This window comes from Folsomia candida, unplaced genomic scaffold (genome assembly GCF_002217175.1).
Source record: "Folsomia candida strain VU population unplaced genomic scaffold, ASM221717v1 Fcan01_Sc003, whole genome shotgun sequence".
Lineage (NCBI taxonomy): Eukaryota > Metazoa > Arthropoda > Collembola > Entomobryomorpha > Isotomidae > Folsomia > Folsomia candida.
The window spans coordinates 7,307,758-7,321,760 of NW_019091195.1; the positions used below are offsets into that span (position 1 = coordinate 7,307,758).

A 14,003-nucleotide genomic window follows, 5' to 3' on the forward strand; every position below is an offset into this window, starting at 1 on the left:
TTTTCCTCCAAGACTACCCACTCATGATCCCGAGTCTGATTGGGATGAGTCAATTGTTGTTGTTTTTAGGAGAAGGGAGGGAACGAGTCTCATTATTATACACGCATTCTCATTCCAGGCTTTCTTTCCAGACACAATTTGCTCTGGGTGCTGTTGGCTATGAGTTCATGCATATTTTTAATTTGTTTTTCTCCAGCAGAAGACTCCAAATTAGTAAATTCAAGCAAACGATCTGCATACATCTCTCCACTCCGAGTGGGGAGAGCTAATAGGAAAAATATAACATTTACTTCTAATAACGTCAAAGATACAACTGGGCTGGATAACTTCCCCTCACAAACTTTCAGCATTTTACAAAGTCACAAACTTTCTACCCAATCTAGTTAACAATGGGAATTTTTATCATGAGGAAACTTGATATGATTATGTATTACGAAAGTAAAAGTTATGATATGTTTTGTATAAAACTGATTTATTCACCGTCTGGGATTCCGATATTAAAATTTCCACGAGTCGGAGAAGGAGGAGAGCGAGAGGGGAGAAAATTAAAGAATTGCATTTCTATGCAAAACTCACAAAAACGCTGAATCTTCATGAAATATATTAGAGCCCGTCCCCTCAATGCTCACCCTCTTCCCCGGCTCCTCCATTCTCTGAGAAAATGGAGGAAAAGTTTTTAATCAGCTTCATTTTATGCAGTGAAATGAGATTGGACTGTTGGAGCTGCAACCCTATGGCGATATTAGTATTATTATTCCCTCTCAAAAAATTAATTTCGAAATGGAGGAGCTGTGGAGCAAAATATGTATAAAAACCATTACGCCAATGAAGGAGGAAGTTTAGACTACGCCACGGGACCCTGCCGCCTTTGTCCGTGCAGCTATTCAAGGATAGGCAGACTACAACAGGAGAGCTATGCACTTCCATTTCATGCCCCGTTAGAATTTCTTTTTAATATCGTGTAATTTTGCCTCTTAAAAGGCTCGTAAATCTTGTAAAATGAGTCTTTAACTTTTTAGGGAATCCGGCATTTTATCACCCTGTGGGATGCACAGATTTGGCTGTTTGGAGAAGAAAGTGAAAGTAATAGGAAAGAGATTGCTGCATAAGTAATACGCGTAGTAAGTCTTATTATACCGCTAACTACGCTGTGTGTGAGTAGAAAGATGCGACTCCTAGCAGCCGAGAGTTGTTGGTTTCTCTGGTGTTGTAGAACAAGATGGGCTAACCACATTCAGTTACATTACTTTAATGTACAACTGCTGATATGCCTGCTTTCCTGGCATCCCACAGAAAACCGGCGAGATAGATGAAGAAATAATCTGGAACAGGAAAAGATAGGCGACGACGACTGCCGTGCAAAGTTGTTGCCGGTCCCACTCATTTCCTTTATGAAACGGGGATAAATCTTGTTGCAGAAATGAAACATTATTGCGTCCCAAATCCCCGTCTGTCTCTTTCTGCTAACCCAAACACAACGAAGAAAGAGGAACATGAGACTTACTTTTGTTTTAAATTATCATTCTTGATAAATGCGGCATTAAGAAGTGTCACATTACTTTGGGTTACGAGAATATGGAGATGTTATTTGCTATTAGGAATGATGGTTATGACCATACGTTCCAGTTCCGTTATCACCATTTTAATTAGATACAATCAGAAATTAAGATGGCACAAATTCTAATAAAATTCTGTCAAACGTGAAGAAACGGGGTCTCAAAAGACGACCATGCACCGTATGCACATACATCTGTTTTCCTCAGGTTTCTTATCTTGATCATTATGATAAATATACGCATACTTTTAATAGTGCAATTTATAACAAAGACTGTGAACCCTTATTAATTAGTAATCATCAATTCTGGATTAGTCTACTTTGTACATCTGTCTCGTGATTAGGACAGCCAAACTAGTAACCAAATAAGCTCACAATCAAGAAACGGATGGACACTGATAATTGGACTTGTAAATTAGTTCAACAAGTCAATTCATTATCTGCCATTATAACTTTTCCTTACACGCACACCTGCGCTCACATATTCGCTACAGTTGATAGTTTATGGATACTCTAAAAAGAGCAAGCTCATTTTCTCTGGATTGAGCTATTGGACAGAAAGTAATTTTCAGCACTGTGCACATGCACATACATAAATACGTTGGTGTGTAATGTATATATACCAACGTTATGTTTATCTTTTTCTATTTTATTTTTATATTTTAAATAAAATCGCCAAATATTAACTTTTGAGTTTGGTTTATATCTTACCTCCCAAAGAAATCTCCATTATGAGTATTGATTCCTTAAATCGCTAGTGGCCAACACAAAATAATATAGAAATAAAATAAGAAAAAAATAAAAATAAAAACTGACCTTATAAATACGAAGTCAGATAAAACGGAAACTGCGGAATTCAAAATAAATAAAACATCACTCTCGTTCACATTCACGTTCACAAAAAAACACGGTCGAGAACGAGGTAAAAATATATTTAATACAATCACTGACCACAATGAACATTAACAATGTTTATTTTTAAAAGAATATTTTTGTGATTCAAGAAAAATCCGGTTCATTCAATTCTCGGACCCGGTCCATATTTTTTTTGTCCAACAACTTGAACCTTGTTTCAGCTTCAAGATACACTAAACTGGGTGCTTATTTGTATAATAGAGATCAATTTTTTTACAAATAAGAAACAAGTAAAACGGGTTCGGATTTTTGCTTAAATTGTCCCCGTCTGGTCAGTAGAACGTCTTTCAATGAAATGAAGTCTTGGCAGGGTCAGGACCAAACAGCAACAAGGCTGGATTATGCAGGGCCTCTGATTAATAATAATGATACCTTTGGCCCATCACCATCATCATCATGAAGCTTATGTCTGTGTCATGCAAGACTACATGTTTCAAATCGTGACTATCCAGAGATGAACGGACGCCACAACGGACATTGCAATTACACAGCCAGAATTATATCGAACTGAATGAAAATAGGGAACGGCTTGCTTTTGAATTTTTTGATTCAACAGAACCAGTTTTTCTCTGGAAAAAATGAGTCGACAAAGCCCATTTTGGACCTGCATTTGTGCAATCTGGTTATTTGTTTGGTAAAAGCGAAAGGGAAGAAAGTAGGAAACGGAAGAAACTCGAAAGAGCCGGATGAATCATGATGGGACAGAATTGTGCATAATGCGGAATTCAATGAAACGAGGGGAGAATAAAAGAGATTTACTTCTGAGAGGAAAAGGTGTTTATGTAATAGTGACCAGACCGGTTTTCCTCTTTTGTGCGAGTAAAACCAGAGAGAATGAGACCAGAGTTTACAAAATCTCAGTTTGACGGTCAGTTTCACTCACGCATGCATCGGGTGAATCTTGTGCAGAAATGCTGCACAACTATTTGTGCACATACAGCTCCTCTCTTTATTCCACATCATCAGAACTATGCATTTACCAAGTGAGAGTGGAGTGGGACGAATAATCTTGCCTGGCTTGGACGCAAATCACAGACGGACAGAGTTTCAAATACAGATCCAATCCGTCTCATGCCGGTGCAACTGCTGTGGAAGAAACCGGTTTTTCATTTATGCACATTCAATTTTAGTATTCGTTTCAAATGATACATGATGAAAGGCATTCAGACAGCAACACTTTTGCTTTCAGCTGGACAGACGAGCAAGTTCGGCTGGAGTGTGGTTGGTGATCGCCTTCTTAAACAAGATTTTTTTCGTGCTATATAGCCCAACAAAACCAATGTTCAATGGCAAGGACTCATTTGCACTCATCTATGTGGCTTCAAATGCTTGGACTCTCCCCTTATACAGTAATACGACACAATGCATATAATAAGTTTGCGAATATCAAGGTTAACACATTTTGAACTGGCCACATAATTTTGTGCACAGAATTGCATATGTATACAACAAATCAATGCGAAAGGAGATCAGATTTTGTTTGTCTATGTAAAACCGGTTTCATCCCTGATTCTGGTCACAATATATACCCGGTAATGTAAGGCAGTAGTGATGGGTGGGTACAGCTATGTATGTATGCAACTGCATTTGTCCAAAATCGGGTATTGATGTAAATTTGAGCTAAATTTGTCCTTTGTGTTGCGATAAACAACCATATACTCATGAATGAGTGAACTACGGGAACTGGACTGATCTGTGCAGTTTGGTCTGAAACGGTCTCGTGGCTATAAATGATTTGTTTATTGTGAGAGTAGATGCACTTGTTAAATTCATATATATTTCACCCAAACCTCGGCCGATTGCCTAATCACTTGTACGGACCAGCCTACCACAACGGTCAACAGCAACGTGCTGCACATGGTTTACGCTAATGTGTAACTATGGTGCAATGACACAAACAATGGGCTAGTTTTGCACGATTGCTTGACATTTAGTATCTAGGTAACTCTTGGGTCTTTTAACGGTTGCGACAAATGGTGGAGTTACAAATAAAATAATTATTTTTTAAATCGTTGGTACACATCTCCTGGGCCTGTGTACCAACGACTTTGACCTTTAATAACTTTTGAATGGGCAGACATAGAGACTTAATTCGTTAAGATGAAATCATCGTAATTTTCAGCTTGATTTTTTAAGATCAAAATCTCGAGGGTACTATTTTGAAAACTTGAAACAGTGTACAGCGTTTATTTAGCCCGAGTCAGGGTCAGTGTCAGCTTTTAACTTTTAGTCAGACGACCTGCACCAACTACTATTCGTAATCGGCAAAAATGTTCCCATAATCCAGCATGCAAAATTTCAGCTCCTTGACCAATTTTAAAACCATTACGGGTCTCAGTCTTCTGGAGTTTGGGCTGGGCCCACAAAAATATTCATATTCAATGAATATGAATATTATTCATATTCTTTAGTCCGATGTGCCCTTACCCATGATACCGAATTTCATTTTTATTCTACTAATATAAAAAGCAGTGTGTCACCTTGTTAAATCTCTGTGGAAAAATCTAAATATTTACTTTATATTTTTCAATCTAGTCTACCCCCACGGGGTCATGCCAAATTTCAGTCTTCTACGAGTGTCAGGAGCGAATTTCATCTTTTTAATACAATTTTTAAAAATCGATGTGGGTCACCCCCTTAAAGGTCTCTCCACATAAAAATGTTACCAATTTCAATTCGCATATTCTTTCATCAGGGGCCATTAGCAATCTCTGCACTAATTTCAGCTCGATTGGATAATTTCCAAAAATCGGTATGGTATCGCGTCCCTCCAGTCGAAAATTTTCCCAATTTAAATTCATATTCTTCAATTAGACACCATTAGCAATCTCGATGCCAAATTACAGCTTTCAACGAGGATTTTGAAATACTCCACCCACCCAGATGACCACCACCGGTCAACCACTTAATCGATTTCGCCCATCTTCAAACTTAACTCCTCATTTGTCACATACTACATGTATACCAAATTTAAAGTCGCTAGGACGAGTTTAAGGAAAGTTATCGTAAAATGATCTGACGGACAGACAGACGGACATGACGGTTCCATAAGCACTTTGACTAAAAATCACATTTCCAAATTTCCCATTGTAACCAATGACATATTTTCAACAATTTTTAGTTTTCTAAAAATGAAAATTTATTTTGTAACTCGGCCATTTGTCGTAACCTTATAGATTGATAAAGTGTCAAATAATCTTGCTAGTTTTGTGTATTGATTTTAGATAGTTGACCTTGTGGTTGGACATGAACATGATCTACAGCGTTAAAGTGGACAGAAACTCGAGTGAGAACTATTTGTACCTAGAATTGGCTATCTGTGAGAAAATTCATTTACAACGAATATTTTTTAATGAAAAATAAGTAATCTAAGCACCGATGTTGAAATGGATCCGTGGTTTATTTATAGTACGCTTCGTTAGCATTCTCTCTCGGTGGAATTAATTTATTCTTAAAAACCCGAAATATTCTGTGAAGTCATTATTATTCTTCGAGCTCAATTTCTCGAGCAATTGACTTTCATTTTATGAGACCGTGCGAGGACCTACGGTGAAGAGTGGTGTACGTGGAAGGGGCCGAGAAAATATTGTTACGTATCTCTCCCGGGTATTTTAACTTCCTTGGAGCTCCCTTTTCTCATTCGAAAGGAAATCGTGCGAAAAATTTTCATCTGTTACTTTCGCTTCTCCTCCCTCAAAGTGTCTATGGGGCACAATTATTATCCTTCACAAATCATCCTCAGTTCCAGGCAGGCTAAACCCCTCAAAATCTATCATATGTACATTTCGTTGCATGACAATGGGATGAGCTCTGCCGTCTTGTCTTCTCTCCATTGTTGTTTTTGAGCATGCACATGAAAAAACAAGAAATGCTTGTTTTGCTAAATGCTAATATACCGAAATAATAAGTAGAAATGCTAATTGCATGTTCATACCATAATGATACGATAATGTGCAGTGTTGTAAACCACAACGAACATGAAACCTCAATTTGTTTGAATATTTAATTCGTATGACTATTGTTTTGTTGATTGAGCAAGCCTCCGAGTAAATATGTACAAAACGATCACTTTCTCGAAATTACTGGCTGCTTTGCGGGAAAGAAATTATTTTTTTCTTAGAATTTTGATTTAAAGTGCGACTATTAAATTAAAATTATCATTGAGATGCTTATGTATGTACATACATGTTGAGTGGGTGCATATCGCTTTACATCTTCAAGCACACAGATCTCACATCGCGGAGTGAGAGTAGTAGCAGAGCGTCATTAGACAGTATCAGTTTGATGAAATCTGGAGGAAATCATCCGAAAAGGACCACAACGTAGCCAGAGGGAAAGTCCGCTGAAGCATGAAGGCTGTACTGTGCAGAGTGTGATAATCACTTTGTGACAGCTATCGATACTAACAAACGAATTTCACATTTGTTGTCGAGTTGTGTTCAAGTCGAGGAAAAGTGAGCGAGTTGCTGACAGCATAATAGCAGTGGCAACGTCTAAATGTTCCTTGTAGAGTCCGAGATAAGAGATAAAGGTGGCGGCGACGACGATGGCGATGGCAGTGGAAGGAAGCAACTGGAAAGTTTAATAAATAAAATGAAAGTGTCGATTTGTTTGTTTCAATCATGGGTAGCGATTCAAATTAATTTCACACTTGTTTCCCGTTTTCTTCTTCCCTGTCAGTCCAATTCACTTCAATCGTTTTCTTGTCATCTCTTTCTCTCTCTCCTTTTACTTTGCTGACTTTCAAATTATTTTTAATTGAGCTGCGATACTGAAACTGGGTTCTAATGAGGACTGGAAATGATTCGAGCGTGTTGGCTTCTATGCATGAAAGCGAAATTTGATTTGCTCAACTTTACAGAGGCAGTCGTTCCCGTATCGCCTTGTAAGTGCATATTTCTCTGCCTTATCTAGGCTGGGTTCCAACCAACAGAATCTGATGTAAAAGTACATACTCGTCGTAAATATTACGTCGTTCTTGTTACTATAAAAATACATGTTTAAAATCTTGTTTTGTTTAAATGGACCTTCTCGTAAACACGATAATGAGAATCAACACGATAATGAGAATCAAGTAAACCATTAAATACCATTAAATACTCTTGCACTGGAAAGGGTCGAGATGTGAGGCAAGTTAGTAGTGTGGGATCGGGGAAATTGGGGTGATGGAGAAAGGGAGCCCTGCATAAAAGTCACCCTGTGATACATCTACCGGCCTTGCCTCCAACTCGATGCAACCCTTCGCTTTCCTCTCGCTCCCTCCTCGGAGAGAAAGTTCCCCCGTTCCGATTTCTCCTCCAAAATCAAGATCTGATTTTCATGCATTCCATTTCATATTATGCTTTAGCACGAATGTCTGGCTTCAATGTTTACTACGACAATTTATTCAATTTTTTTGTTAGAATAATTGACGCAGCGTTTTAAAAATACTGTTACTTTTTGGGAATGTTCAAAGTGCATATGCATATCATGTCATGCAAATCATAAAGGGTGCCGAGTATCATTCATTTAGTTTTGATGTACTATTGTGGGCGTAAAACAAGTAAGATTATTATAACTGAGTGTGCGACTGGTATTGGAATGATGGAATTTGTGATGAATTGAATTTTACTCTTTTTACTCTTTTACTCTATCGTGCTGGCGTAATTAAAAGCTCTGCCGGTGTAATATTTCTCTTGCATAAGGTGCAGAAATGAAAATGGTGTGCTCCGCCTGAAATTTATTGGAGATAGGCAGCAAGAAGTGGCAGTGACAATATTGTTCACGTTTGAAGTGGTTTGCTGATTATAGTTGTAGACTTAGTAGCCTTCAGAGGTCTTTCTCTCCAAATACTTTCATTTGGTTAGACAGAAGAAGAGGACAATGGACTTAATTAAAATTAATTAAAGAGAATTTGCATGTCGCTGTGTCTGCAAGATAATGAGAGAAGAGAAGTCTCTCTGCCTTCAAAGCTTTCAATTTCACTGCGAGAGTCGAAATTACGGTCTTTTGCACGAAGGGGACAGGCAGGCCCACCATCATCGCCACAACCACCACCACCACTGCTCCCGTCCATTCCCTTCAAGGACTCCGAATTGCTTTCAATCTTATTCAGTAACTAAATTATTTTCATAGATTATCACTCTAGCAGGTACATACTTATTGGAAGGTAGGCATGTATGTCGCAGAGCTGGCTCAATCCCCTTGGGAGGAGGAGGAGGTGGTGGAATTGTTCAGGTAGGTATCCACACTCTCATCTAATTGCCTTTCACACCCACCACTTCCTATAATTATTCCAGAAATGGCAATGATGTAAAGATACAATGCTTCAAATAAATTGAAATGAGGTAGAAATCTGTCCAATCCAAACATACAACTTTCATTGTAGTTGTTTCAATTATTCATTGGCTCCAATAAGTTACCTGGCTTCCAGTCCTTGTAAAGCTTTCCCTAAAATAAGTTCTCATTTTAAATCCCAAATGGCATTATTTTTTGGATTACAAACTTTGACCCCTTGAAGAGTGAGTGAACTAGTATTTGTACAGAAGTAGTTGACACTAGGAGAGCATATACATACTATACGTACTATATGTCTGGCTCTAAACTGGCCCGAATTATGTACGTCTCTTACACGCGGATGCTTTCTTTGAATAAAGTTGCTGAAAATGGGAAAGGGGGGAAAATGGTCTGAAAAATCGACCAAGACGACGCCATTCATTCTCCGTTGGAGCGGGTGATGCTGGTGCTGGGGAGATGAGAATATGCGCTTTTGCCGTCGGAGGAGGGAAGAAATGATGGAGATTTTGGTCTTTTATCCGAGACGGGTAGGAGAGAGAGAGGGGAGAAAGCACGAAATAAGTGGTGGCAGTAACTCAAGTATGTCGGGCGAGGCTGAGACCCGGAGCGCCCCACAGTCAAGAAGAAGAAGAAAGAAGACGAGGCAACTGATTGGAGAAAAGTGGATGGAAAAACTCCACCTCCACCGACTCACGCTCCAGCCCACAAACACTTCACCTTTTTTCCTCCCTCTTTTACCACCGGGCTCCAGGCTCCCTTCTTACGTCGCGTCGATTACACTCTTTTATCCCCCCATTTTATTTATGCTTCCTCCAATCTCACTCCCCTCCTGGAATCCAGCTCCTCCACGTTCCAGACCCACCAACCGCTTTTTATACTCTCATAAATTTCTCAAAAGGGATGCGCAATTACCTAATTGCCATCAAGATAAAATTCTTTATAGACTGACAGTCTTGAAACGATTTTCCGGAGGGATAAAGATCATGGAATGCTGACAAAAAGAGTAATAAAATATCAATTGTATAAGGCAGGATGCTGAAGAATTTGTGTTTTTTATCTATATTTTCTTGCACTAGTAATTCGCTTAATTTAATTGGCCTGATTTTTCAAAAATTACGTAGATAAATAAATACAAAGCCTGTGATAAATAAATAAATAGAACTCTCTCTCTCTCCTCCATCCATCTCAATGCATTAAGTTGAATGACGTCTGCCAGTGACACGCCAAAGTGAAGGAGTGACATTTAAACGTCCGTATGTACATCGTCCTCCTGACTGTATGCCAATATTTCTATGCCAAGCATGTTGAATGAATTGATGGGATGTGGAAGACAGGAGGAGAAAGTATAACTTTGCATGTTGGGAAAGGATTGTATTGGATTTGAAGTGGTAGTAAAGCTAAGTAAGTAACGAATTGTTGCATGTCAAATCTATTGTGCTGTGCCACCAAGTTTTACCAGTACACTTGGCACAGGAAAGTCCGGAATTGAAGAGAGAATTCGTCGGAGAGATTCAACTTTGTAAAACGAATACTAATGAATTAATTTCCAGCACAAAACACTTGCAAGAGAATAACAAAACGTCTGGCAAACAGATACTAAACCAGGCCTTGCCAACATCAGCACCGTATTAGAATTCTAAATGAGCCAGCAACGACAAAGCCAAAATGAGAACTTTGAGAAGGATGAAATTCATGAAAATGAATGTCTCTGAAATCCGTCGACTTTGTTTTGGGGATTTTCTTCGTCTTTGTTGTTCTCCACCGTTTTGAGATTACTTGCTCCTAAAGTCTATCTCGTCCCTTTGTTGTCAACCCATCTCACCACCACCATCTTCGTTTTCTTGATAAATAAATTATTTATTGGGATGAACAACACCAGCTTACACAGCAATAATGTAAGCAAGAAATGGTTCTCACCGGTAGAAGCAGCATATTTAGTGGCACAATGCACATGGTACTTCAGAGGAAAATGAATTATTGTCCCTGTAAGCCAAGACATTTTAAACATCAAAGTTGCCTATCCTATTGCCTGTGTATTTGGTGATAAATTAGACAGACGGGAAAATATCGAATAGCCGTTAGCAAAATGGTGTCATTTTCCCTTGAAATTTAACCAAATGCTGCCATTGCTGCTACAATTCTAAAATTTATAATTTGCTTTCTCTTCATCTTCTGCCGAGGAGGAGACGACTGTTGCCTCACATAACCCACGGGAAGGATTTATGTCTTTGAGGATCCAGTTTCCAGTTTAATTAGACGATGGCATAAAATTCTTAAAAGTCATGAAGGGAAATGAGCCATTCTATATCGATGCAACTATGAAAAGGACGAAAATACTGTGGTGCCCATTTTATTTCAGTGCGCCTCTCGCCAAAAGTACCCTTTTCTATTGTACTTCTAGATATATATATTCTGTAGATTCTTTTGTAGTCCCGAAGTATGTAGGTATGCACTAGTGGATAAATATTTAATGTGCATTAGGCGGCCAGCAGGTGGTCTAAAACCTGAGCACTAAAACCCAAGTAAATGTGGAAAGTTGGATAATTCTAAAGATTTAGTCCTTCCCGTGAGACCCGTTTACTCATGAAACCATTGGAATTGTGCTCTACATTATGGAGCATTATTCTCCAATACCCCACCAAAGCTATTTGCCATTTCCTTTCGTAATTCAGTTTACTTTTCACTCAAGAGCTTCCTTGGTACTTAAGTATCTGAACAAATAGTCTGTTATTTCCGTTTTCATCCCAATTCCAACATTAAACCTGCAAAATAAACATTTAGATAAGAATTGTACATTCCTCGGAAGGAAGGGCTTCTGCACCCATGCCGCCGCCGCCGCCTCCATGCCACGGACACCCTTGGGCTTAATATGACTATACGAATGCGGACTATTAGCCCTGATCTGAAAAGACATTAGGAGAAAGCCAAAGAGATTTCTAATGCAAATGAGCATACCACCAGCGCCGTGCTACTTAAGGCTCATTCATCTGCATGCTTCCCGAGCATTGTTTATTTTTCGGACTCTAGGCACCAACTCAACCAACGAAGTTTATTCATCTCATCCACTTGCCAACTACCCGTCTCAGAGTTTTGTCATGCAAAAGCAACTTGTGCATAACTAACGACCATCCCACAAACTGAGGAATAAGGGCTCCAGGGCTTTGAAGACTATTCGAACTAACCAACAAATCTCCAAATCTAGAATTTAGATGCGGTGGTCTTGTCTACCTGTTAAAATGTAAGGAAATCATCCCTCCATACATATCTCCCGCAGGACAGCATAATTCTAATTCTAATGCTCGTGGTTATTTTCATTTTGGGCTTTGCAGACAGCCAACGCCAAAGTCGAGGCAGAGAAATACGTAATTCTCGAGCCAAGGCACCGCTGATTGTGAAACGTGATATTAAGCACAAGACTAGAATCAGCAACAAAAGCCCACATGAGTCGGAAAGGAAAATAACAAACTCTTTGTGCTCTAACGAGCTTTTGTGAGTGAAACACTCATCTCAAGCTTTGGTTCGTTCAGTTTCCACAAATTCAAAGGAGCTTTCTGCGCGTAATTTCTTATGGCAAAGTTGTTTTGATTAAGAGAGGAGGACTAGAGCGGCGGGGAGAGAGAAAGGCTGAAGAGCGAAATTAAAGTTGCTTTCAGGCCGTGGAATGGGAAGGAAAAGAGAAAGTAGAGAGAAAGTAGAGGCAATAACACAAGGCATAAATTTGAAATAATACACACTTTACTGCATATAAGGTGGTTATTAATTCCGCAAATGAACTAAGACTAAAACGCTGTTGGACGGCAGAAGAGAGAGAGAGTTGGAAAGTTTGAGTGCTTCTCTCTCTCATCGTCAGAGACTTGAAATTCAAAGAGAAATTACAAGTAAATGGAAAACTTCTGTGATAACGGGCTCTGAGGTCTCTCTCTCAGCTCTCTCAGCTATTTTATATGCTGGTCAAAATTTGAAATAATACGGCACCCATTTTGATGAAATTAATTTATTCTTGTAAGTAAAGAAGCAAAATTGAAGTACAACATTTTGGTTATAACATGAAGGTAAGTAAAAACAAAATTAGGCCATATTAACATCATTATTATGAGCAGGTAGAGGAGGCATAATGAAGCCTGGTTTCCACGTGGCAAAGGGCGGCTTGAAGACAGAATAAGAAGAACCAGTAGTAGCACCGGTAGAAGAAGTGGCAGCAGAAGCTTTGGCAGCAGCGGCGACAGCTGCTTCGGCGTGCTTTTCAAGAGCAGCGACTTTTTTCTTATTGGCTTCGTCTTCAGGATACGGACATTTACTGAAAATCAAATAAAGTTTAAATTGGTAACCAACTAGACTACTTGATTGCACTGACGTATAATTATTTGCTCACTTTGCAAGATGACCTCGCTCTTTGCAAAGGGCGCATTTTCGCTTATCTACAGTGGAATAAAATAAAATTCACTTAAAATAATAAAAAATAAATATTTTAATAAATTATTCTTAGTAAAAGAGATTTTACCGTTCTTGGTGACGCTACCGCCACGACCCCGATCTCCACGTCCTCTTCCACCGAATCCTCCACGTTCACCGAATCCTCCACGTCCTCTGAATCCACCACGACCTCTATCTCCACCAAATCCACGACCTCGGCCACGGTCAACACCTCTAAATGATCCACGTCGACCATCACCATCTCCAAGGATCGCGCGATGAAGTCCACCTGCTGGTCCTTTATAGCTCAGTTCAATAAAGTCGTCCATCTGAAAATGAACAAAAGAGATCTAGTTTTAACCCTTTGCTAACCTAGCTTTATTGCACTTTAAATAATAATAACTTACCTCTAAGGATCAGCAAACAACCAAGAAGAAATAAAATCGAAGAACAACGGAGACCTCTGTTGTGGAAAACTATAAATCTGCATATAAAGATATGAATAAAAATAAATTCTTTTATTTTGTAACTTAGCTTTATTTATTTTAATTAAACGAGTTAAAAAAAGATAACTTACCTGGACGATTGATAACGACGAGGAGCGGACGACGACTACAAAGTTTGATGAAGAGATGATTCCTATCAGGGACAAAATTGACAAAAACATTATTATTTCGTTCTATTTAGACCTTAACAATTACTAAATATTAAATTAGTTATGAACTACCTGAATTTTCTTTCGGAGAGAGAGAGAAAACATCCACCCTGCACGTGTGTTCAGCAGAAGTGAGTGAGCGAGCAACAGTGGCAGCCAAACGTAACTCGAACTGCAAGTGACGTTTGG

At 38.9% G+C, this 14,003-nt stretch overlaps 1 protein-coding gene across 1 annotated transcript; it reads right to left on the minus strand.

The window, feature by feature from the left end:
* Positions 1 to 12,724: 12,724 nt before the first annotated feature.
* LOC118434750 (rRNA 2'-O-methyltransferase fibrillarin-like) lies at positions 12,725 to 13,680 on the minus strand. Its single transcript, XM_035848896.1, has 4 exons — positions 13,567 to 13,680; positions 13,248 to 13,488; positions 13,119 to 13,164; positions 12,725 to 13,043 (listed from the first exon to the last, which is right to left on the minus strand). Exons 2-4 carry the CDS (start codon positions 13,486 to 13,488, stop codon positions 12,815 to 12,817), a joined length of 516 nt encoding a protein of 171 aa, XP_035704789.1. The 5' UTR covers positions 13,567 to 13,680; the 3' UTR covers positions 12,725 to 12,814.
* Positions 13,681 to 14,003: the final 323 nt, after the last annotated feature.